Source organism: Macadamia integrifolia, unplaced genomic scaffold, assembly GCF_013358625.1.
Source record: "Macadamia integrifolia cultivar HAES 741 unplaced genomic scaffold, SCU_Mint_v3 scaffold1391, whole genome shotgun sequence".
In the NCBI taxonomy this organism is placed as follows: Eukaryota; Viridiplantae; Streptophyta; class Magnoliopsida; order Proteales; family Proteaceae; genus Macadamia; species Macadamia integrifolia.
The window spans coordinates 51,613-78,208 of NW_024868188.1; the positions used below are offsets into that span (position 1 = coordinate 51,613).

Genomic DNA, 26,596 nt, shown 5'->3' on the forward strand with positions numbered 1-26,596 from the left:
GAAGGCCCGGAAGAAAGGGAGAGGTAAGCATCAATACCCACACCATTACTCCTATGACAAAAACTGTGCAGCCAATCCCTAACTTGAGCATCGGAGGACTAACCCCGGACAAAGCTCCGGGCCTCTACCGTCTGTGCTTGTGCAGGGTCAGCTCATACGGATTTTTGGCAGCAATAGGTGTAAATGGAGTTCATATATGGCTTGAATATTTGGGGCAATTACAAAGACGATATGGCCTCTTTGGATATTGAGAGAGGAGAGAGTAGAAGCGATTTGGAGGCAGCATTGGTAGATTTGGGACCAAGTGACGGTGGTGTTGTTGTAGACGATGGAGGTGTAGTTGCCATAGAAAATAGCAACTCTCTCAAGGAACCCTAAGGGAGTGAGAGGAGAAGAATTTTCAAAGTTTGATTTGAGAAGATCCATGGTTGTAGTGGTAGGATGGATGTCGTAATTTGGATGGTGGAGATTGACCCTGTTCTTTCCCTAGATCTAAGGGCTCAATCAATAGGAAGGTTTGCTAAACGAATCAGATTGGATAATGTCCAGAATCCGTTTGAAAAAGCGAATTCAAATTTCATACCATTTTACATATCCGAAATCGGATAAATGGATCAAATTCAGAGAGTGGATAAATAAACGAATTTGAATTCGGATAGTGCCCTATTCGGTTCGAATTCAATCCATTTACAACCCTAAGTGAGGTAAAACCCTACTTGGAGACGGTTTCCTTGAGGAGGCATGGAGGTCTGTTATGAGATTGTATCCTAATGGGTTTCCATCTTTCACACGTGGAGAATCCTTCCCCTATAAGAAGTCTACGCCTACTTCCTTTTCTGGGGAAATTGAGTCCGCATATGAATCTACAAAAATGGGAAGGTGGAATATTAAGGAGATTTATTTCCCTATAGGACTTTTTAGTTCGGAACTGGTTAGCAATAACTAACTTTGCCATGTGTCAACCGCTCATTAGGGAGTTGTTTTCATGCATATCAAATGGAGAGGATCTTCAAGATCATTATTTCAAAACTACCCTATATAGGGTTGAAAAGAATCCAATTTAAATCACCAAAGTTCAAATCTGATAGATCCTTTTGAAGGTGATGGTGGAAGAGATTTGATACAATATTTCATACAAAAATATTAGGCACAAGGATCTCAATAAACACATCACATTACAATGTGAGAGGGGAATGTGTAGGTTACCTAGAACACACTAACAAGAACGCAGTACTTGTACATGATCACTTATGCTTGCACCTTTTCCAATGGCCAAATTCTCAAGATTGAAGAGGAATGAGACTCTTCTCTTTCTTTCCAATCTCTTTTCTCTCTTTGTTTTAATTAAGAGAGTTGTGTAATCATAATTTTTTTTTTCTTAAGCCACTTCTTATATGAAAAAGGGTAAATTAAGAGATTACAATTTAATGGTTTAAAGGGTGTCTTTAAGTTATCATCAACTGTACTTAAGGATGAAACGATAAAAGGCATAACCTAAAAACCCCCAGTGGTAGATATTTTCATTACACTTTCTCCCTATACTACAAGTATCCACAATAGACCTTGTACCCATGGAATATAAATCACTACTATGGCATGAGTCAATTGCAATTAAATAAGAGACTGTCATGACCATAGATTGGACACAAAAAAACACTTGAAACATTTCAAATATAATTAATTTAATAATAATAAAATACATAAATACTTTTTATAAAAACACTTCATGAATCATTTACTAAGGCCTTGGATTTCATCCGATCAAAATTCGACAATGCTCTCATGGATCTTTTTCCTGTGCGAGCATTGAAAATCTTATTGAGTAACATCCGCATTGCCATTTATAAATATACATAGGGTGTGACCAATATGTGTACACCAAACTAAAGAAGTGTAGAGAATCTCTTTCATAGTCTCTATGTCCTCAGCGGCCTATAGACACTGTGACCTGGAAAGTGTAATGTCGTGCCTACAAAGAACATTTTCTGTTAAATTCCTATATTCTAAACCTTTCTAGAACTTTATCAATGTAGCTGGCTTGAGTAATCCTAACGTCCAGAGTTTCTTGTCTATGACTACTTGATTCCTAGTATATAACTAGCATCACCTAAGTATTTCATTTCAAAAAATTTAGACTACCACTTCTTTACAGATAAAAGCATACTTACATCAATTCTAATGAGCATTATATCCTCTATATATAAGACAAGAAAACAAACAGGGCTCCCACTGATCTTCTTGTAAGTACAGGGCTCATCTACCTCCTAATCAAAACCAGCCTCTTGGATGGTTTGATCCAACTTAATGTTCCAACTCTAAGATGCCTGTTGAAGTCCAGAAATTGACTTTAACAATGAATCCCTTTGGTTGTGCCATATTAATGTTCTGCTCTAGATATCCATTCAAGAAAGTTGTTTGGACATCCATTTGCCATATCTCATAATCAAAGAGTGCCCATATAAATAATAAAATCGAAATGGATTTCAACATCGTAATTGGGTAAAAGGTGTCATCATAATCGATAACCTTCTATTGGGTGAAACCTCTAGCAACCAATCTAGCCTTGAATTATTCTATGTTTCCATCAACGTCTTTCTTCCTCTTGTAGATCCATTGTACTCAATAGGTCTAATACCCTAATGCGGATCCACTAGAGTCCAAAGTCATTGGTATACATAGAATCCATTTTGGCTTTCATAACTTTAATCCATTTAGGTGCATCTACATCTCCTATGGCTTCTTGATAGGTGTCGGGATCCGAATATGAAAAGTCGATAACCATTTAAAACTACTCTAGCTGATTCATCACTATAGAGAGTAAGATGGTCATGAGGTCTAACCATCATTCCACTACACCTAGGCTCTACAGGTATCCACAAGTGGTGGATTATCAACGGCGGGTGCTACTAAAATAGGTTGAGTATTATGAGGAAGTTAGTAGTGGATGTGAATATCACTCTACTTCCTAGATGCAAAGCAGTGCAGCTGTCCCATCTTATCTTTGCAAATGATCTTATGATCTTTGTAAAGGTTGTCAGTGACTCTATCACAGCTAGTTTGAGAGCTCTAGATGAGTTTGCATCCTTCTCTAGATTGCATCTCAATAAGATTAAATCCTCTATTATTTTAGGGGGCCTTACTCAAGCTAGTAGTATGCAACTATTGGAATTAACAGGTTTTAAGGAAACCAAGTTACCAATAAGGTAGTTTGGGGTCCCTCTTGTTGCAGGAAAGCTTACCATAGGAGATTGCAACCCTATTTTACATCTAATCAGGAAAAAGTTTGAAGAATGGAAAACAAGATTTCTTTCCTATGCTAGAAGGCTTTAGTTGATCTCCTCAGTATTACAAGGGTGCTATATATATTGGTCATGTATTTTTTCCCTTCCTAGTAATCTCATAGCAAAGGTGGAATCTATCTTTTCAAATTTTTTATGGTCTGGTCCCTCTTTGAAGAAGAAGATACATTATATTTCTTGGGATGCTATATGTAAACCTAAGGAAGAAGGGGGATTAGGTTTGAAAAGAGTGAAGGACATGAATGTGGATGGAATTATGAACCAAATATGGTGGATTGCATCTCATAGGAGGAGCATATGGGTGGAATGTCTACAAGAGGTATCTGAAGAATGAATCTATTTGGACTGTGAAGGCTACTAGTGAAGCTTTTTGGGTTTGGAGGCAGATTTTGAAGTATAGAGATAAAGTGGAAGATGTTATTATGCATATTGTAGGCAATGGAAGATCCACTAGGCTATGGCTGGATAATTGGCACCCAAAAGGTATTCTCATGAAGAGATTTGGCTGGTTCACCATAAAGTATGATTCCGGTTTGCCTCATCTTGCTTCAGTTGAAGAAATCTTAAGGAATGGAGAATGGCAACCTACTCCAACTACAACTTTTGAACTGATTGAAGCTTAGGGATGTCTTCAAAATATCCTTAGACTTCATTATGATGAGGAGGACTTAGTGATGTGAAAAGGAGATCCTTCAGAAGTCTTTACTACCAAATCAGCATGGGAGATGGTGACGATGAAAGAGAGGAAAGTTAGTTCGAAGAGATCTGCCTGGTTCGAAGGAAACATCCTAAGGCACTCACTCACAACATGGAGATGTTTACTAGATGCCCTACCAACAAAAGACCAGCTCATCAAAAGGAGGATGAATATTAACCATCAATGCATTTTCTGTTGGGCAGGTATGGAGAGTAGAAATCATTTATTTTTTATTCTCAGTTTACATATGCTTTATGGGGGAAGGTATCTCCATTATGCATTCAAAATGGGAAGAAATCAAATAGTATCATGAAAATTGCATTATGGGTGAAAAATGAATTTCATGAAAATGATCCTTTAAAAGTAGTGGAGAGGTTAGCTTTCTGTGCCACAATACAATACACATGGCAAGAAATAAATTTTAGGATCTTCAGATCAAGAAAATAGAACCACTTCACATATTATTGATGCCATAATTTCATAAGTGAAGTTGAAATGTTCAATTATGAGCTTTATGGCTGAATGCAATCCTAGGAACCAATTCTTAGTAACAACTTGGGGAATCAAAGTCAATTGGAAAGCAATGATTCCTAGAGCTTGTTGCTAGTTCTAGCCACTAGAGAATATGGTAGCATTGCATTGTGATGGTTCCCTTACACATGATAGAGTATCATATGGAGGGCTAATCAGAGATAGGGTGCGGGTGCCCATTGTAGCTTTTGGGGGGGTGGGAGAAAATGCATGCATCTTGTGTATGGAATTACAGGCTATCCTCAGAGGAGTTACTATTTGTGTTGAAAAGAACATCATGGAGGTGTCCATCCGGTCAAATTCAAAATTGGCTGTTGATATTTTAAATGGTGTGATAGAAGGACCTTGGCAAACCAGATTTATTAAAAGTGAGATTCTGAATAGGTCAAAATCACTAGCAAGGTAGGAGTTCAAGCATTTTTGGAGAGAGATAAATAAATCAGCTAATTTTATGGCATCATATGCAATAGGCCAGGGAGAGACTATTATTCAGTCTCGAGATTTCCCACATGAGCTAAATAATTTGGTAAGAAATGATTCTGAATTTAAAGTCTGCTATAGATTGTAATCTTTGATTTTGATTCCCCTTTGTAATGCAGGGCCTATCGTGCTTGGTTTCAAGGGGCCTCTTTTGCTTTCTTCTAGTTAGCCCAAAGGAGTTTGAGGATGCCTTTTTCTGTATACTTTTCTTTTCTTAATACAATACACATCACTTATAAAAAATAAATAAATAAATAAATAAAAATAGGTTGACTATCAAAGCTATCCAACTCTTAGATGACTACCGTCCTAGACCCAGGGACGATTCAATCATCCTCGAAGAACGTCACATGTTTACTAACAAACTCTTTTTGTTCCACAAGATTACAAATGATAATATACCCCTATGGTAGCTTCGGGGTTGGATTTGTCTAAATAAATGGGGCCTTGGAAGAACTACATTTTTTTTCTTTTTAATGTAGAACTTGGAGCTACCACACTTCTTGACTCGAGACATGTCTTCTAATTGGCCGGGGCTTTGTTGGAAGGTCCACACTCCTAGATAGAAACCAATTCCCCATTGTTTCTTACTTCAGTTACACCCTTCAAGATCCTCAATGAGGGATCTAGTTCCTTTTTTTATGTCCGCAATTAGGGGTGTCAACCGATCGGGCTAGGCCACTCTCAGTCGGGCTTACTCGGGCTTGATTACTTCGAAGTCTTACACCGTGAACGCCCGTTTAAGTAAACGAGCTTAGCTTTGAGGGGTATGATACAATTTATATTCGTGTCGGTCGATGTCTAACTTTAATCGAGCTTCCTTAAATGGTTCTTAACTGAGCTTAACCGGGATACAAACCTATTTAAGTCTAGATAGGCTCTAAATAGGCTTTAAACGTGCCTACCCTAAAGTTTTTTTTCTTAAGTTGATTGAATGCTTAGAAATATGAGGCAAATCTTTAATAAAAAGATAAATGATATGAGATTATGGTTGTTCTTACGAAGAAAAAGAGATTATGACATTTACAACTTATAAAATAAAGGCTAATTAAATCAAATCCTATTACAGAGCAAAAGGTAAAAAAATTTAATTTGTTTCTTACTAATAGTGGCAAAATAGAAATTTTATGTAATATTAAAAGGGATTGGGATACAACAAATCGGTTCAAGCCGAGCATATAAATGTGTTGATTCGGTCAGGCACTTGACGGGCAAACTACTTGCACCATTTATGCCAGTTTAATAAACATATCGAGTGGTCCAGGTTGGGCCGTAAACATGTCGGGCTTGATCGGGCCTATAGATGTGGGCTCATAATTGACACCCTATCCGCAATAAATGGCTTAAAAATCTTTACCAAAAATAATTTAAAAACTAACTAGCTTAAAATGATTAAATGACATAAGAAAAAGGGGCAAGATATCACTCCTGGTCAAGTGGCCCATGCACCAATGTAGGGTCCATTGAGATTTGATAGCACGCAGAGGCATCAACATGGATGGAATATTTTATTTCATGGAGGTGGGACATAATTTAATGCGCTCTTGTGTTTGGGCACAGAAGCCACACGACCAAAAAATAAAATAAAATAAACCCTGCTTAAATCCTTAACTGCCCAAAAGGCCCTATTCCAGACTATAATGCTGCAATGACCCAGTGCTGCGGTGATGGTTGTCTACATTTCAGAAAGGCTAAAAGAAACAAGAAAATAATACTAAGCATCTGACAATGGCAGTCTGAAAAGAGTATACAAGCAGCAAATGAACAAATTTTAAATATAAGTGGGAAAATTTCTTACAAGCCAAACAAGGCAAATAAAAAGGATGCCTTAACGTTGGATGCAAACAGAATTGTGGAAGCCCAGTATACAAATAACACAAAACCATTTTTTTTTTTTTTTTCCTTTTTTCTTTTTTCCTTTTTCTCTTACAAACATACAAATACACATTCCAGAAGACCTCAATATACTTACAGTACGTAGTGGGAGAAACCAATCAAGACTGCTAGGTTCCTAGAGGAGCTCGATCATCTGGCCCAGCAAGCATGATCTGACATTTTCAAGCATTTGGGTGGATTCCAATTGATTATTTTGTAAAACTATGTATACACAGAGAGAGAGAGACAGAGAGAGAGAGAGAGAGAGAGCGTAAAACGAGTATTAAAAAAAAGTTAGATAAATTTCAAATAAAATCTCACTTTTTGATAGTGATTTTACTTGAAATTTTCTTTTCATCCACTGCTCCTACTTGAAAACCAACTGAGCCTTGGTGACAGATTGAAACCAAAATGAAACTTACATTACAGTCAAAAGCAAATCTCCTGGCTAGCATAATGGCTGCATTCCTTTCTCGCTCCGATTCAAAAGCTAATACAAAGGAAAGGTTCTTCTTTGCTTGCCAGAACAGTGCTTGAGCAGCAGCGTTACCACCTCCTCTGACCCCACATAGCTGGGAAGACAAAGAAAGAAGTGTGAGAAACACCTTCAGAAATGAACTGGATATCATATTGGATGAGTTGGACACTTGGACTAATTTAGGTTTCACCACCTAACCCCTCCGCCCCGCACCACCCTACAGAAAACAAAAAAAAAAAAAAAAGACCTTCACCAGCAGGTGAATACAAAAAGATGGGTGTACCCAGTGCACGAGGCTCCCACCACTGCGGGTTTGGGGAGGGTTATAATATAGGCAGCATTACCCCAGCTTCACGGAGGGGCTGTTTCCAACTCGAACCCATGACCACTAGGTCACAATGGAGCAATCTCACCGTTGCTCTGAGGTCTGCAAGCTCCTAAGTAATTTTTTAACCAAATATGCCTTGTGCTTTTCAATTGCCAGGATTGGCATTGTTTCAACACAAGCAGCATGTGTCACAGTTAAATCTACTTTTGCAAAGCCAGTTTCCTAGCTAAGCCAGCCAGGCAGTGGGGATGGTTTCCAGTTCACTCTGCAAGCAACCAACATGGTCTGTTCTGTGAACTGTAATTAGGTAAGCATGCATAAATGTCAAATACCCATTAAAATCAGAGCAAACAAAAGATTTAGTTTCACAGCACAAGGATGGATAAAAGGAAGCATCTGAGGACAGTTGCTAGCACAGCTGGCTTGAGGCTAGTGTAGAAAAGCCTCGCCCCCAGTCTAGGATTCCCCTCCTCCACCCCAAAAAAAGGAAGCATCTGAAAATTGATGTGACAGGACTTCTGCACTAATATGGGACACCACATCAGGGCATGTCTAATTTACAGAAAATTATGACCACATAAGAGGTCTCCAAGGACAGAAATATCATGATCAGATCATTTTCAGCATCTAGATTAACTTTGAAGCTTTAAGAATTACTTTTTAAATCCCAGTAACAGCCAAAGTTGCAGTCATCTGATTATGCTGATTGCTGGTCCAGCCACCGAAGCTATTCCTAAGTCGGGTCCTGATCTGGCTACATAACGGAATACAAGTGGTGCTCCAGAGCTGTAACTCCATATGAATTTTTCACAGGGGGGGGGGTGGGAGGAAGAAAAAGTTTTCCACTAATTGCCAACAAGGATCAAGGGGTACCGATCTCAATACAGGTCAATTTGGAACAACTCATCTTTACATGATCCTCATCTAAATTTAGCTTGAATAGGCCCAGCCAATGTCAAGGGTTATCGAATACAGCCAATCTTTAAACCCTTGATTTCCAATGCCAATGAATCTCACTTTCAGTAGGAAATAAATTTGGGGATAATAATTCCTTGACTACCTCACAATAGTGATGGTACTGTTTCAATCCAAAGATAGCCTCTTTGAGCAAGCGTATCCCAGGAAACACTTGAGTTCACACCAAGGACTCGAGCATTAGGGATATAAACTGGTCGAGACTCATTCCCTGTTCCTACACCCTAGTTATCTATAATTGAATACTGGTTCAAAACCCACTAGTTACCTGCATCGAAGTGGAGTAATTCTCCTTAGCCTTTGTGATCCTCCCTTTGCAAAACTTGATTCTCATCCTCCCCACATGAAATACGTGAACACAATGAGGTGGATGATCCTTTCCATTCACTTGGGTAACAACAACCTGAAACAACATACCAAACATCAGAATGATAAAAGGTAAATAAGCCAATGGAAACTATGTCCAGAGTGAAATATGCAGTACAAAACATAGTTGAGTACTGACTAGTGACTACTAAGAAGTGAGAACAGTTTTTTCACATCCCTAAGATATTATAACAACAACCATAACCTTATCCCAACTTAATGGGTCGGCTACATGGATACAATATGGTCTAAGGTAGTAGTAGGAATAAGAATAAAAAGCAGTACCAAAAGGAAATAAAAGGAGGTAGAAGGAGGTAGGAGGTAAAGAAGTCAAAGCAGTAGGCAAAGCAACATCACTGAAACATCCCCTACAAGGGGTCAGCTACACGGGTCCTTATCCTCCATATAACTCTATCCACGGTTATAATAGAATCAAGCCCTAGCATATGCATATCTTTTCTTACCACTTCGTCAAGTCATTTTAGGTCTGCCCCTCCTTCTGGCTCCATGTAATTGAATCTGGTTGCTCTTCCTTTCTGGGGCATCCATGGGTCTTCGTTGAACATGGTCATACCACCTCAACCGGCTCTCGCGAAGTTTGTCCTGGATTGGTGCAACCCCCAACTCGTTTCTAATACAATCATTGCTTACTCTTCTCTCCTGGTATTGCCACATCTCTCTCAACATCCTCATCTCTGCTACACTTAGTTTATTCAAATGACTCTTCTTGATTGCCCAACACTTTGCCCCATACATCATAGCTAGACGTGTTACTATCCTATAAGATTTTCCCTTGAGTTTAACAAACATGGGATTGTCACATGGCACTCCCGATGCACTTCTCCACTTCATTTATCCCACTTTAATTTTGTGGGAAACATCATCCTCTATATCACCCTCTTTGCTAATGATTGACCTCCGGTATTTAAAAGAATCATCTTTGGTAGCTCTCGCTCCTCAAGTTTCACCACTTCATCACCTCTCCTAATTTGACTGAAAGGACACATCATATACTCTGTCTTTGTTCTGCTTATCATAAAACCTCTTGGTTTTAAGCTTAATCTCCATAGCTTCAGTTTAGAATTAATACCTTCCACTGTCTCATTTGTCAAAACAATATCATCAACAAATAACATACACCATGGGACCTAGTCTTGGATGCGCGTGGTTAGATTATATATGATTAGCATAAACAAATAGGGGCTTAAAGTTGATCCTTGGTGTAACCCAATTGTAATTGCGAATTTACTATTTTGGCCCTTTATCATTTTGACACTCGTCACCACTCCCTCTACATGTCTTTAATTATATCCACATATTTAAATGAACCCCTTATCTCCCCTAAGAGGTCCTTTTTGTGAGCTCTAAATATTTCAATAAATCTCCTTAGGAGGTAAATAGCTACTGTTGTAGATCTCTCTGGCATTCTCCAGCATAAAACCAAATTGGTTCATCATTACTTCAATTTCCTATCTGAGGTGGGCTTCAATAATCTTTTCCCATAGTTTCATGGTGTAAGTCATTAGTTTTATGCCTCTATAGTTATTGCAGTTCTAGATATCACCTTTGTTCTTATAAATCGGGACTCCTCCAATCATCTAGCATTCGCTTTGTCCCTCAAAATCCTGTTAAACAACTTAATTAGCCATGATACTCCCAGTACTCCTACGCTCTTCCACACTTCAATTGGGATCTCATCTAGTCCTGGTATTTACCTATTTTCATCTTTCATAGGGCTTCTTTAACTTCGGAATCGCTAACCTGCTGTAATTGTCCATGAGGTGTGTTGGCTTGATGTCTATCCCACTCCACTTCTGGGTCCATCCTATAAGTCAAGGTCTCTCCATTTAGTAAGCTTGCTTTTAATGCATCTAACATGGTCCACATCTCTGCTCATTTTTTCTCTTATTTTGGCTATTCTATATATTTCCTTTTCTCCTTCTCTTGTATTAAGGTTTTCACAAAGATTATCATATTTCTTCACCCTTGCTTTCCCCATAGTCTTCCTAGATTCATTCTTGGGTGTGTAATATCTCACTTTATCCTCTGCTTCGTTAGTCTTTCACCAAATATTAAATGTCTTCTTAGTTTTAAGGGCAGCCTGGACCTCGTCATCCCACCACCAAGTCTCTCTAGGAGTTTGGCATACACCCTTGATATCCTTAGAATTTCTTTAGCCACTTCTTAATACAAGTCATCATCTCAGTCCACATCTCATTAAAATCTCCTTCAAAATCCTTATGGCACCACTTTATTGGTAAATGATTTTAGGAGAACTTGTAGTTTCCCCCATTTTATCTTTAGATAGATCTGTTGTGCTTTCTTACGTTTCCTCGTAACGAGGTACATATCCAGGACCACCAGTTGATGCTGAGCAATTAGGCTCTTGCTAGGTATATAACCTTATAATCTTTACACAACATTCTGTCAAATCTTCTCATCAAAAAAGAAATCTACTTGGCTTACATGCTGCCCACTTTTGTAGGTAACTAAATGTTCCTCCTTTTTCTTAAAAAAAAAAATGTATTTGCAATGCAAAAGTCATACGATTTTGCAAAGTCCAACATTGAGACCCCCTCTACATTCCTCGCCCCAAGTCCGTATCCTCCATACACCTCTTCATAGCCTCTACAATTCTTGCCTACATACCCATTAAGGTTCCCTCTTATCTTGCACCAAGTCATCCATGTGTTTCCAGAGTCGTACTTTAGCACTCTCATCTAGTCCTATTTGGGGCGTGTATACCCTAGCTATGTCGATGATCTTTTCTAGCACCAATAATATAATAGAGAGAATCCTATCTCCAAATCTTTTAACATCCACCACTTCATTTTTAAGGTCTTTACTACCATGCCCACTCCACCTGTCCTGCTTTCACCTCCCAAATACCAAAGTCTGAAGTCATCTAATCCCTTCGCTTTGTTACCATTCCATCTCATTTCTTGAATACATGTGACATTAATCTGTTTTCTCCGCATAACATCTATCAACTCCATATTTTCACCTGTCAGACAGCCAATGTTCCATTATGCCAATCTAATTCTATGCTTACAAACATGGTTAGTACCACAAGAAATGATATAAGAAAAGGTGAAAATCAATAAAATAAATTAAATTATGGAGTCAGAAAATAGTAGGATCCATGCAAAAAGGATTGGCTGAATATAGATAAGGTTCTTAAGATATTCTATAAGAATAAACGACTCCTCCATGTGCCCCCCCCGACCCCACCCCACCCCACCCCAAGAAGGGAGAAAGAGGCTATCCTACAAAAAGAAACGGTAACACAAGGAAACATAATTATGGTGGAAAAGAATAATATATATATGGGACTTGTTAGCATATACCCCTCACGTGAATTGACCACAATTGAATTCTGCTATGTTGCAGATGTTATTTTTCATATCAGAATCACTGCTGCTGGACCTTCCTCATTTCAAACCCAAGAACTACTGTTCTTGATGCACACTTGTTAGAACATTGGGCCTCAAAATTTGGTATCATTTTTAAATAAATTTATAAATCCCTCTGGTTGTAGAACCCATTTATCCCTCTCTCGTCTAGCCAGAAAGGCATTTTATCTTTGAACTTTTCCAAATAATAAAACCTCATTTAAATTGTGTTCCACAAAAACAAAATGCTAAGTTGGAGAAAGGTAGAGAATGTGTCACCATTCCACTGGTAAAATTAGTCTCATAAAAGTAGGTGAGATGCCTCAAAATTAAGAACAAATTTACAAGAAATAAAAGCATGCCACAGATTCTATTATAACAAAATGGCAATTCTGTAAGTTTTCGTCAAACATTGGACCAACATTTGAGCCACCTCCAAACTCATTTGCACCTGAAACGAAACCAATGAGATGAGTGCAGATTTCTACCACCTGGACTGGTCCATGTCTAACCATATTTGCCACATTGAAACTTTCGATAATCAGTTGAATCTTATATTTCACCGATCTGGGAGCACATGAAGATCTCCGGTACATACGTATAAACATATATAGAAACAACAAAATGATCCTTTAGATAGGGACCGGGGTTCAGCTTGCCTTCACCTAGAAGTAGAATAGCATGCCCTGTCGCCCTCCAATAACTGCCATCTGGCAGTTGGTGGGGCCGAAATTCTGTGTATCGGTAGACCCTAAGTCGTCTATTCACCTGCCAATTTTCAAGCCAATCCAAGTTTGCCAAGTGGCAAAACAAGGTACTGAAAAAATCTAGGACTACCAAGGCACTACACTTGGGTGCATGGACATACATGGAAGGGTATACCCTACATATGAGAGGATACGTTGAATCTAAATCCGAATACCACCCCCCAATCTGAAATTTGATATGTGACCAATCAACATCATTTACTAAAAATCCAGCAGCCAGAATTTTCAGACCACTTTTCCACATGGCAATAAACACAAGATGTGCTGATCTACTTCCGAGTGAAGGCATGCTAGAATATTTTTCCCTTCTAGATAATATGGGAAAAAATCATCAATTTTAACTAGAATAATCAATAATAATATAATCAGTTATTACTGCTTAGTATGATTAGGGGGAAGAAAAGATTGGGTATTGGAGCCAAAAAAATTACATTGAACTCTGTCTCGGGCTTCCTAACAAGTGCCTCCACATAGCTTCCCAATCCTGGAGCTGTAAAAATTACAAAACAAGGCAATAAGCTTCCTTTATGCACTGAAAAAAGTAGTGAAAGTTAAAACACTTGTCCAAACAACCGACTCAGGTAAGACTTCTTTGGCAGCCCTAGGCCAATTAGATAATGCCATGGACATGCTACCCATAAAACCATCATCTAGTAAGTTTAAACATGACAGCACATTACAAGGAAGCCATACAAAAATTTAAAAATAATTCGAAAGCCAAATTTGGATTAGTTGGTTTAATTTTTTTGTGGCTTCCTTGTAATGTGCATGAAGTGCTGAATGGTTGTGGTGGGCCATGACAACTGACATGTGCGTAATCCAGGGGTGCCCCACTAATTAGTCAGTTTGGTCAGATCAACCCTCCACGTCGCTTAATATAATGGATTTTAGGGTTTCTTGACACCCGCGGCACATACACATGTGCATGAAGAAGACCTTGTGAGAAGTCTTAATTTTCTAAATTTAGGGAGGGACTTACGTCACCATAAACAGAGAGTAAAGCAAGTGTCGGATTTAAAGATAGTGTTAAACCATGTGTGCATGCAAGCATGCATGCATGTGTGTGAGGTCAACAGCCTAGATTTCCTTGCTAGGTGAACTCCACAAGTTCAACCGCACACATAGATGATGAGCTAATCCAATCACACCATTAGATGGCGAACCATCTCAATTGGCCACATATGAATATGTTTGGCAGTCCACATTCACTCCACTCATTGGACTTTTCCCTTGCAATATCATCTGTCAAATTTCAAGGTTATTTTATTAAAAAATAAAAAATAAAAAAATAAAAAAAGGGGGCAAAATAGAGGATATTATTTTGACATATGTGATGTGTTTTGAGGATGAAATTTACTGCACAAAGTACCAAACACATAGCCCCTTTTGGACTGCCAAATAAGGTGCAATGTGAAAGGCCCTTTGATGACCGTTATCTGGGATTGAGAGAGACAAGGGAAAACAATGTAAATGTGGTTCTAGATCTAGGAGCAAGAGCAAACCAGGATCAATGGGACCAATGGTTCTCACTGTGACTCTTTGATCATCTGCAACTATATCAGCTTGCAAGATTCGCCCAACATCAAAAGGTTCTGGAGCATAAACTAATTTTGTGGCCCCTGATATGGTGCAAAGTTAAAACAGCATAGATAAAAGTGAATTAACATGACAAAGTAGATAAAGAACTCCAATGCAGGACACAAGAAGGGCAGAATAGTAATAAATTAATAAACAAACCAGAGATCCTGATGTATCCCAAAATCTGATGAAAAGATCCTTACAAACAGTCACAATAATCACCCCAATATTGAGTTGATCCAACCGTAGGATCATAGTTGTCACGGCACCAAGGCAAAATAAGGCGCTGGAGTGTTGTCTAAGCACTTAGGTGAGAAGGTGCCCGCCTTAAGGCGAACAAGGCGACCAAGTGTTATTTTTTATTTTCCTCATTTTCTAACATTATTTAGTAAACTACATATACCTAGTATCATAAAAAATTAACATTAAATCACATCAAGTCATTGAAAATCAACATTCAGCCACGTCAAATCATAATAAATTAACATTACGTCATAAAAAATCAATATTTAGGGAAATGCTCTTGTTCTAAATAAGTTTGACTGGTCAAATGATTTCATTTTTACATGAGACTTTTTGTATTAGGTATAACATAAAATCAGCTTTCCAACAAGTCTAATGACAAAGTTAGGCCCCAGTCAAATTTATTTTAAAGTGAGTAAATGTTGTTAAAATTGCCTGAATGAAAATAATTTTATGGATATCAGAACAAAATATTATTTTAGCAGACATTTAGTTTTTAGCAATGTTTTAACATGATAGGACTTTTATAAAATTTTCATAATTGAGAAAAAAACCCAGCATTTAAGAGTTGAAAATCGCCCCTATAATCAAAATTTAATTTTTGTTCTTGGACTCGGGAGTTGACTTTTATTTTTTTGGAATTTTGATTTTTAAACTATTTTTATTAGATTCAAATAGAGGGTATTTGTTTATTGGGAAAATGACAGGTATGCTAGCAGGATACCTAGGTATCAGGTATGCTAGCATGTCTGGACCTTTGGATTAGAGGTGCAAAATCTACACCGTTGGTTACCTAACCTACCCAGCCCCGGCGTTGCAACTAATCTGTTGTAGGAAAAAAAAAAGTTTGGAAAAAGGTTGCCATATCCATCATCGTCATCGGTGTTTCCTTCAGCTGCAATTGTTGCTACTCCCATTGCACTACAACTGCAATTGCCAACGAGACTAGTTTCCCTCCCCACTGAAATCAAGGGTGTGCCTTTAGAAATCCTGGATCCGATAAACACTGTAAGTTAGCTCTATTTGTAGCATTTTTACCTTGCATTTGGAAATGTCTAAGATTCAGTTTCACTGAGAAATGTGTATTGGATTGCAGTGGTCAGACAAGAAGGCATTCTATTGAAGCTTCCAGGTCTGTTCAAGAAAAAACTTTGAGGGATTTGTGAATTACAAGATTGGCAAGGACAACTCGCTAACGGAGAAGATCCATGCGACTGGTCCCATCTTCTGATCTGGGTGAATGGAAGAAAGATGAAGTTGAAATAGGTTTGATGGAATGGGAAAACAAAAAATAAGTTATGTAATAGAAGTTAGTGATCCATAGCAGTAAACCCGCGAGGGCAGAGAAATGGTTGGCCAGCCATTGCGATCAATCCCACTTCAAATTAATATAATTGAATTATGGAGACGATCAGTATACAATAATGTCATAGTATTAGGTGAATAGGAAGGCTTTTCGCGGATCTCCCACCCTTGTCCATGGGATTTCGGCTAAGTTTCTCCCAGTACCCCGATTTGAGCGGTCACAAGATCCCTAACCTTAACATCCTCATATTTTTTTCTCCATCTCTCTCAAACTGTTCTGGTAAACCATTTTTTTCCTTTGCAACAGATTAGTTGCAGCGCGGTGCAGGAAGAGGGGAGAGAGAGGGGAAGAAGATGAACGCCCCGACCATGAGGCTGTCGATCTCGCCGATGACAGTGACGGAGATGGAGATTAACTTTTTTTTTCTGCAATAGATCAGTTGCAGTGCCGTGCAAGAAGGAGGGAGAGAAAGAGGGGACCATGAGGCCGTCGATCTCACCGATGACAGTGACAGAGATGGAGATAAATTTTTTTTTTCTGCAATAGATCAGTTGCAGTGCTGTGCAGGAAGGAGGGAGAGAAAGAGGGGACCATGAGGCCGTCGATCTCACAGATGACAGTGACGGAGGAGATAAATTTTTTTTTCTGCAATAGATCAGTTGCAGCGTCGTGCGGGAAGAGGGGAGAGAAAGAGGGGAAGAAGAGTGAACGCCCCGACCATGAGGCTGTCGATTTCACCGTTGACGTTGACGGAGATAGTGATGGAGACGGAAACTGAGATAGTGAGGAAGAAGAGTGACAGTAGAGTGTCGGGCTGGGTAGGTTAGGTAAGACAACAAGTACTCAACGGTGTAGATTTGGCTCTTTTAATCCAACGGTCAAGGCTTGCTAGCATACCTGATACCTGGGTATCCTGCTAGCATGCCTATCCCTCTCCCTTGTTTATTTATGAATAATAATTCATTTACTTAAATGATATTTGGCATAAATAAGTACCAAAAAACAAGGTAACATGCAATGTAATATGGTGACTGTCACCTAGGCCCCATGCAAACCGCCTGGACGCCAAGTCGTCGCCTTAGCAACGCCTTGACGACTATGGGTAGGATTGTAACACATGGCACATAACTAGTTGGTAACCAAGAATAAGGAAATGTAATTGCAGAATTGTAAATATATCAAAAGAACCAAAGGTATAGCAAAATAAGTAATTAATGAGAAGTTTCTCAAGGGGTATGGAAAACTAGTGATAAAATTGAATTTGAGAGGGCCACTGGGTGATAGGAGAGGACACAAATGGGGAAAACTAATTATTAAGTGAGGACAAAATAGGAATAAACACAAGGGGATATAAAAGGATTAGAAATAAAGGAAAGGGAGATTTAGAAAAAAGAAATAAAAACCGTCACGATTGTGATGTTGTCTTCAACCTTACAATGGACATTCCAGTGGCAATAGGAGACTTTTGCGAAGAGGAGACCTCCCACACGACAAGGCTGGTCAAGCCAAGATTTTGGGACCTGCATCGCAATGCATAACCTTATGAAATCCAACATTTATCCCAGCAAGACAACCCTCGATTCATCAAACAAAGTTCTCTGAAGTTATTCCTGACGATAGAATAGGAACCACACGTTCAACCTCCCCCTTTCGAAAACCAGAGTCACCAACAGCAGAGGTGAGAGGAAAATCAAAAGAGTCTTCTACCTCCAGCCGAAAGACAGGTGGAAACAGCAACAAAAGCAGCAATTGTGATGGTTGCTATCGAAAGCAGCCACTTGGTAAAAGACTGAATTTTATATAGTAATTATCCTTATATGCAACATAAAATCCATATCAATACAATACGATATAATATGAGAACCAGCATACAACAAACAAAACATAGGATATAATATAAGCATATGTTCATTACAAAAAATAAATAAATAAATCAAAATAAACATATAAGTGTAAGAAGACTGACATAATATAAGGTGTGCTGTAACAAAGCAATGCTTAGGCATCCTAGGCAGTCAACTTCCTTGCATCAAACAAGGCGTGTTGTCGCCTTGGAGCCAAGAAAGCACCTGGACAACTAGGAAGCACGTTGACAACTATGGTGAGGAGCTACTGAAGCTCTAAAGAATTAATTTTCTTCCAATTTGGAGAAACTGAATTCTTCTTAATCCCTGCCAGAATATAGTCTCCTACAGAAGCAACTTTGTTAATGGCAATAGCACAGATATCAGGAAGACTTCCAAGAGTAGGAGAACAAGACACCTGTGTCTAACCACAACCTGTAGTTGCATCCATTTCCCTGTCAATTCCAATTTTTTCCATTTGTGTTCCACATCGTGGTAACAGCCATCAAGAAGAGAATGGTCAATTGAAACCATAGTAAATAAAATACAACTACTTCGTTGGGGGAAAGCCACTTAATGGGATCATCATCAATCATAAATCATCAAGAACACTTAATTTTTATTAGGCAATGGAGAAACCTAAATGCCAGAAACCACGATTCCTGAGATTTCCAATTACACAAAGAATAATTTTTAAACAGAAAAGAAGCCAAAAGGCAGCATGGACTCTATGCCCAGACACAATGGGGGGCAAAATGACCACCCCACACCTCATAAAAGGCAGAAATCCCACCCCCGTTGATGATTCTACTAGTGCTCTCATTGACCCACATGCTGGTGTAGGGGCCATGCAGCCTTTTAGGGAACCCTCACCCATCTTTAAAATATGAATAGGGGAAAATTCCCATCAACGCAGGACCTGAACAGTAGAGAATCCATGAAATTGAGACAATGAAAAATATCAAATAAATAAAAAAATGCATTAGAACTCAACCAAAAAATGCACCAAAATGAATAAATTATGAAATAATAATAACATTTTAAATAAAAATATCAAGTAATTCCAACTCAAGTGTCACATAAGTTTCACATGCAAATGAAGGAATAATTAACTAATTAAAATACCAGTAATAAGTTCTTTTCTGCTACCATCTGTGGATACACGATACCATTGAATAGAACACTTTGAGAGATCTGGAGCATTCTCCATGCAAGGAATGATACGTAAACATGAACCTAAGGTGTCAGAACCATCCAATTCATATAAATGAGATCTGCCTGCCTCAAGCCTCTTGCTCATTTCCAGCTGGAGAGGTTACGGAAAAGGAAAAGTGGAAGAAATTAATCAAAAAAGAATCACACTACTATATCTGATTGTCATACTGCAATGCATGAGAAAAAATTAATGGAGATTCAATCAGATCTGTATTCAATCAGAGCTGTATGTAATTCAATTTAAACTTATAGAAAGAAAAACCAAGATAATTGGAAACAAAAAATCGTAATTGGACAATTATTTTATCATGACATGTAAGGAAAAGTAACAGAATGGTATCTTCTCTTAGAACCACAAATATATATTTTGCCTAAGCACTAGTAAGATATCTGAACCTACCAGGCAATAACAAAACTTATCAGAAAATAAAGGGTATAAATCAGAATCCTCTTCAGTTAAAAAACACAAAATAACAATTCATGATTGGCTCCTTTCGTAGAACAAGATGATGAAGAGGGCTAGACAAGACATCTCGCAGATACCAACCATAGCCATAAGTATGCAAGATAGCACAACTGTGTAAACATGAGAACTAAAAATAATATGAATTGATTGCAATAGTCTCAGCACCAAATAAGCAAAAACCTAAATGTACAAAGCACTTCATTATTCCTACTGGTTTGCACAGCATAGATGATTGAAGCCCACATATGAGGGTAACAGACTTCTTTATGAGAATAAATGTTAACATATGAACTAAGTAACAAAGAGCTCATTCATTTCAGTTGCAATAGCTCAACAGCCTTTGTGAATACAATATAAATGCTTAATGTTTCAAGAAGGAAAATGCATAAAAATTAAAAACAAAACTGTTGTAATAATGGGTTTTAGGAAAAGTATTAGATTAGGTCCTTAAGGGGTTTATGGTCCTTATAATATTCTAGAACTTTCTCTCCATTGTTATAAATAAAGAGGCCTGGTGTCATATTTGACACAAGTCATTACCCCAACCAGTATTGTATCAAAACCTTAGGGGTTTTTCTCCCATCTCCCATTTCTTTCTCTTTCTCGATGTTTCTCTCTCCCAACGCCTCCCCACATCTCTCTTCTTTTGCTTCTCTCTCTCTCTCAGTGGTAGTTCCTTAAACTACCAAGGGAGTCACTAGCCTCCATCTTCTTCTTCCTTGGACTCTCAGACTGTCTTCCGCAATAATCTGAGAGACCCATCTCCCATTCCATCAACTTTTTCAAAGTTTTTTCCCCTGAAATCAATTTTTTTTATGCCAAGGTGCTTTTTCCCTACTTGATGCTCTGATCATCTTGATATTGGTTGCGATTGGTGCTTCTTATCCTCGTAGTGGTATGATCTAGCCACTTTACCATCTCAGGACTCTGTTCCAGAGATCTCCCATAATCGATTTGTCAGGGTTATCACCAATGTCGATTTTTGGGTTTTCAAGTCTTTTTCCTGCATTTTGGTGCTTCATCCATTAGCACAACCCTATTGAGAAACTACCATGTCTACCAGCTCTTCTGCTTCCAGTGGCGGAGACACCTCAGCTCTTCCCACCGTTCCGCCTTATGCTAACAAGCTTGATGGCACAAACTATCTTATGTGGTCACGCTTGATCTGCATCTCCATCAAGTTCTACGACTATTATGAGTACCTCACTAACTTGAAGTGTCCGACCACCGGTCTTGAGATTGACAAGTGAGAGTGTGTTAACTCTTTGGTTATGGTCTTCCTTGTCAACTTTATGCAATCACAGCTTTCACATGGCTATCTCCTTCTTGACTCTACTGCGAAGATCTGGAAGTCTGTCTCGGATATTTATTCCCAACCGAGGAATAATGCTCTGGTGTTCGAACTATGCCATAAGGATCATGACCTGAGGCAGAGAGAGCTCACACTATCACAAAACTACCATGAGTTGCGCACACTGTTGACTAAGCTGGACTTCTATAAGGAATATACTCCTTAAAATCCTACAAATGTCCTCGATTTGCAGCAATGAGAGGACAAGATCCGGGTCTATAGCTTTCTGACAATTCTGAATGTGGAGTTTGATCAATTACGGTCCTAGGTTCTCAGTCGTATTCCCTTTCCTACCCCGGATCAAGCCTATGTTGTGATCCAACTTAAGGACAACCATCATACCCCTATGTTGTGGTCCAACTTAAGAACAGTCGTCGTACCACTATGCTTCCACAACCTATTCTCACTAAGAGATTAGCACTTGTCTCTGGCACTCAGTCCCTTAGCGCAGCCTCACAGTCTGGTGGCTCCTCTACCAGAGCTCCAGTGAAGTGTAAAAACTGCGGGAAGGAGCATCATACCAAGGAGCATTGCTGGAAGCTTCATGGCCATCCTGCTAATAGTAAAGGACGAGGGAAGGGTCGTGGCGGTACTCCTGGTCAGGCCAATCATACTGAGGTCCTAGACTCTGACTCTGCTCCTGGCATCTCTACAGCCTCACTATCATCTTATGAGCACAACGCCATCTGGCATCTTCTGACTTGTCCGAACTCTCTTGCACCTGCTACTGCGAGCTCTGCCTATTCCACACCTTTTGGGTCAAGTATCTCTTTTTGTGGCCATGCTATGTCTGTCCCTTCTACCGCTTGGATTATAGACTCAGGGCTTCCGTTAATCATATGACAGGCTACTTACCTCTTTTCTCACAATAACACCACCTATCCTGGTAATGGTAAGGTTAAGTTAGGTAACGAAATATTCCACTATTTTGGGAAAAAGCGCCGCTAGTTGCACTCCTACTTTATCCATTTCTACTGTGTTGCATGTTCCCTCTTTTCCTACTAACCTATTGTCCATTTGTAGTATTACTTCCAATCTTAATTGCGAAGTCACATTTTTCCCATCTCATTGTGTTTTTCAAGATCTAGTGACAGGGTCAATGATTGGCTCTGGTAGGGTGCGTGGTGGTTTGTATATGTTTGATGATGACTCGACGTTGCTCTCTAGCCAAGCTCTTTAGACATCCTCTACGTCACCTCCCGTATCTGAGTTACTATACTGGCACCGTCGGCTGGGACATCCTCCTTTAGGAACTTTAGCTAGGCTTTTTCCGTCTTTTAAGCATTGTACTTCAAGCCAGTTTTATGTGAGGCATGTGTATTGGCCAAACAAACTCTAACTACTTATTAGTTTCTAGAATAAAATTGTCACTCCTTTTACATTGATACATTATGATATTTAGGGTCCATCCCGTTATGTGTCTGTCAATGGCTATCAGTGGTTTGTCTCTTTTATTGACTATCATTCTCTTACCACTTAGATTTATATGTTGCAAACCAAAGGCAAGACCTTCCACTGTTTTTAGTAGTTTCATCGGATGGTTCAGACTCAATTGGGTGCTATGATTAAAATCCTTAAAAGTGAGAATGGCCGTGAATATTTCGAAGGGTCCTTTTAGGCTTACCTTTCCACTCATGTCTTATGGGATAATCCATCAAACCAGTTATAAAGATACTCCTGCTCAGAATGGCGTTACTAAAAGGAAGAAAAGCCACCTTTGTGTAGTAACCAGCTCTCTTATGTTTAAGATGCATGTTCCTCCCCAGTACTAGAGTGGTGCGATTCTTACTGCAACCTTCCTGATCAACCGGATTCCTTCTCAAATTCTCACCTTCCGCTCCCCTCATAATCTTCTCTAGGGTTCCGCTGCTTTTCTTGGTGCTCCCAAGGTATTTGGTAGTCCTTGCAATGCTCAAGATCACCCTCAAGGGAAGTTTGATCCTCATGGTCTCCGGTGTATTTTTCTAGGGTGTACTCAAAAAGGCTATCAGTGCTTTTATCTCCTACTCAGTGTTAGTTATGACTATGGATGCTGTCTTTCATGAATCTGCGTCATACTACACTGCGGCACTTCTTCAAGGGGAGTCTCCATAGTTTGTGGAAGATGTCCCGCCTCTTGAACTTGTTATCCTTGCCGGTATCCCATTTCGGGGGGGGGGGGGGAGAGACTCCTACTTCACCTTGGCCAGAGATATGTGTTTATAGTCAAATTCAATAGACTCAGACCACTACATATCCAACATCTACCCTACCATGCCAGTTATCTCCTCTCGAGCCTGATCTTGTCCCCTTGGACTCAGGTAATTCTCTTTCTCCTTTTGTTGATCCACCTCTTGAGTCGCCTATTGTTGTTCGTAAAAACACTAGGTCTTGTACTTTACATCCTATTGCTAAAATTGTTTCTTATGACTCACTTTCTCCTTCCTACTATAGTTGTGTCTTCTCTATTCTCTGTATCCATTCCTATTACCTGGCAGGAAGCGAGTGCAAACTTACAATAGCAGGCAACTATGGTCGAAGAGATGCAAGCTCTAATGAAGAATGATAAATGGGATCTAGTGTCTTCCCTCAAAGAAGACAGTTAGTTGTAACTTGTAAGTGGGTCTTCACAGTGAAACAGAAAGTTGATGGTACAATGGATTGGTACAAGGTCGGACTTGTTGCCAAAAGCTTTACTCTGATCTATGGGATTGACTACCAGGAAACATTTGCTCCAGTTGTTAAGATAAACATAATCCGTGTTATTTTAGCTTGGGCCGCCAATTTAGATTGGGATCTCCAGCAGCTAGATGTGAAGAATGTCTTTTTTTATGGGAACTTGAGGAGGAAGTGTATATGGACATTCTTCTTAGGTTCACTTGCTCCAAAACCCAAGGGAAGGTATGAAAGTTGAAGCGTGCATTGTAGGGGCTGAAGCAATCTCCTCATGCTTGATTCAGGAGTTTTCACAAGGTTATGATTGCTATAGGCTACTCTCAAAGCAATGTCGATCATACTATGTTCATTAAGAGATCTGGTAGGAAGATTGCTATCATGATCGTCAATGTAGATGATATTGTTGTTACTGGTGATAATCTGGCAGAGATCTCTTGCCTCAAGAGATACTTGGGTGAGGAATTCGAGATCAAAGATCTACGACAACTTCGTTACATTCTTGGCACTGAAGTTGTCCAGTCTTCTCATGGGATCTACTTGTCTCAGCAAAAGTATGTGCTTGACCTTCTTTCTAAGACAGGCTTGTTGGGGTGTAAGCCGACAGACACTCCTATTGAATCTAACGATCACTTGAGTAAAAAATAAGGTGACCCTATGGATAAAGGGAGATATCAGAGATTAGTGGGGAGCTCGATCTTTCTTTCTCATACATGCCCTGCCATAGCATTTTCCGTCAGCCTGATTAGTCAGTACATGCATGATCCTTACTCAACTTATATGGAAGTTGTGTTGCGTATTATTCGTTACTTGAAATCTTCCCTAAGACGTGGCCATCCTTTGTTCTCCTCATGATCACCTTACAGTGGAGGCCTTCATGAATGTTGATTGGGTAGGTTTCCCTAATGACCGTAGGTATACTACCGGTTATTGCACCTTTGTTGGTGGTAACCTTGTTACATGGCAAAGCAAGAAGCAAGCCATGGTTTCCCGTTCAAGTGCCGAAGTAGAATTCTGTGCTATGGCCCATAGCATTTGTGAGATCCTATGCCTTCATGGTCTTCTCACAGATTTGATGTCCCTGCCACCCTTTCTATGAAGCTCTTTTGTGACAACAAATCTACCATTAGCATTGCTCATAATCCTGTCCAGCATGATCGAACCAAACATGTGGAGATCGATCGACACTTCATCAAAGAGAATCTGGATATGAGTCTTATCATTCTGCCTTTTGTTTCTAGTAGTGAACAACTGGCTGATGTATTTACTAAAGGTCTTAGTAGTAAGATGTTTCATCCTATTAACTATAAGTTGGGCATATGTAATATCTACGCACTAGCTTGAGGGGGAGTGTCGTAATAATGGGTTTTAGGGAAAGTGTCAAATTAGGTCCTTAAGGGATTTAATGGTCTTTGTAATATTTATAACTTTATTTCGGTTATTATAAACAAATAGGGCTGGTGTAATATTTGACACAAGTCATTAACCCATCCAAAAAAAAAAAAAAAAAAAAAAAACAAATATAAAGTGATTTCTGCATTGTACTTCTTCTCTTAAGCAGAGCTCACCCACACCATAGACTATTAACCTAGGGTCCGAAGTCAAAGTACTATTTTAGGCTTGATTTTAAAAAATATAAAGTTTTCACTACGTTTAGAAGGCCTAAAATAAGCTAGAGGACAAGTTTCAAGGGCTAAAAAGGCTATATGTCCACCAAACCCTTCCCCGAGTCATTCTAGCAAAAAATATCAGGTTTCTCTGAGATCTTTCCAGATATTGGTTTTTTGCCTAGGCAAAACCAGTGGCAAAAGCAAGACCTCAAACCTCCTTGGTTCCTTTTGTCAAAGATTTTCTAGATTGAAGATTTGGATTTGGATTGAAGGTCTATATCTATTATTTACATGTTTGGAGTTGATGTGAATCCACGGTTCCAAAACCCAACTCGGGTCGTTTATAAGCCCACCCAAGTGTTAGATAGCTCAATCAAAAGCACTAGTGTGGCAAAACAGCAAACATTTTGAAGTTTTATGAGAGCAATGGTAGAACGGTAAATAAACTGAAAATCACACTAGAATGGTAGGGCCATAAATAAAGAGAATCTTAAAAGGGTAAACAAGAATAAGAAGAGCAAGGATGATTATGGCATTCCAGAAAAATAGAGGTTGATAGGAATAGAACTTAAAAAAGTAAGGATTTCTCTGTAATTTAAACAAATAGTCCTTATTCGTAAATTCCCAAAATTACTTCATCTTCAACCTCCCAACTTCTCCACAATGCACGAAACCAGAATTGATTCATTTGAGAGGACTCTTTCAAGAAATGCACAGATCAAACTGAAACTTCAGGAGTTGAGTCACTACTACCAGCCCCCATGAATGTAATTGACAATAAAACCAAAAGTAGAGGCCTAAAAGGATAACTATTCATGCAACTGGTTCTGGCAGAACAATGGAACCAGATCTGAAGCTCTGGTTAGAACTTCCACTGGAGGGCCAGTCTCAACTCAAAACTATGCAGGAATCACTTCTATTAGACGGATGAGCCCTAAAACCTCAGACTGATTCAAAGAGTATCTGAAGAGAGCAACAGCAACAACTGGGGTTGCAAGAACTGCCCAGAACATAGTATCGATGGCAAACACAAAGAAGAAAGAACAATAAAGAAGCGAAAGATGAAATCGAAACTAGGAGAGAGAGAGAGAGAGAGAAGATGGTCACATAACTTGTTTCATACCAATCCAGCACAACTCAAAA

General features: G+C 39.1%; 1 protein-coding gene across 1 annotated transcript in view; it reads right to left on the minus strand.

The window, feature by feature from the left end:
* Positions 1-6,755: 6,755 nt before the first annotated feature.
* The window catches only part of LOC122063636 (stomatal closure-related actin-binding protein 1-like), a 50,769-nt gene continuing 30,928 nt past the window's right edge, over positions 6,756-26,596 (minus strand). Inside the window, exons 8-13 of the mRNA XM_042627329.1 lie at positions 19,285-19,465; positions 14,691-14,807; positions 13,620-13,678; positions 8,932-9,066; positions 7,305-7,454; positions 6,756-7,055 (exon numbers count right to left, since the gene is read on the minus strand). Of these exons, the coding sequence (XP_042483263.1) occupies positions 7,011-7,055; positions 7,305-7,454; positions 8,932-9,066; positions 13,620-13,678; positions 14,691-14,807; positions 19,285-19,465 (687 nt within the window). The 3' untranslated portion in view covers positions 6,756-7,010. The remainder of the gene's footprint in view (positions 7,056-7,304; positions 7,455-8,931; positions 9,067-13,619; positions 13,679-14,690; positions 14,808-19,284; positions 19,466-26,596) is intronic.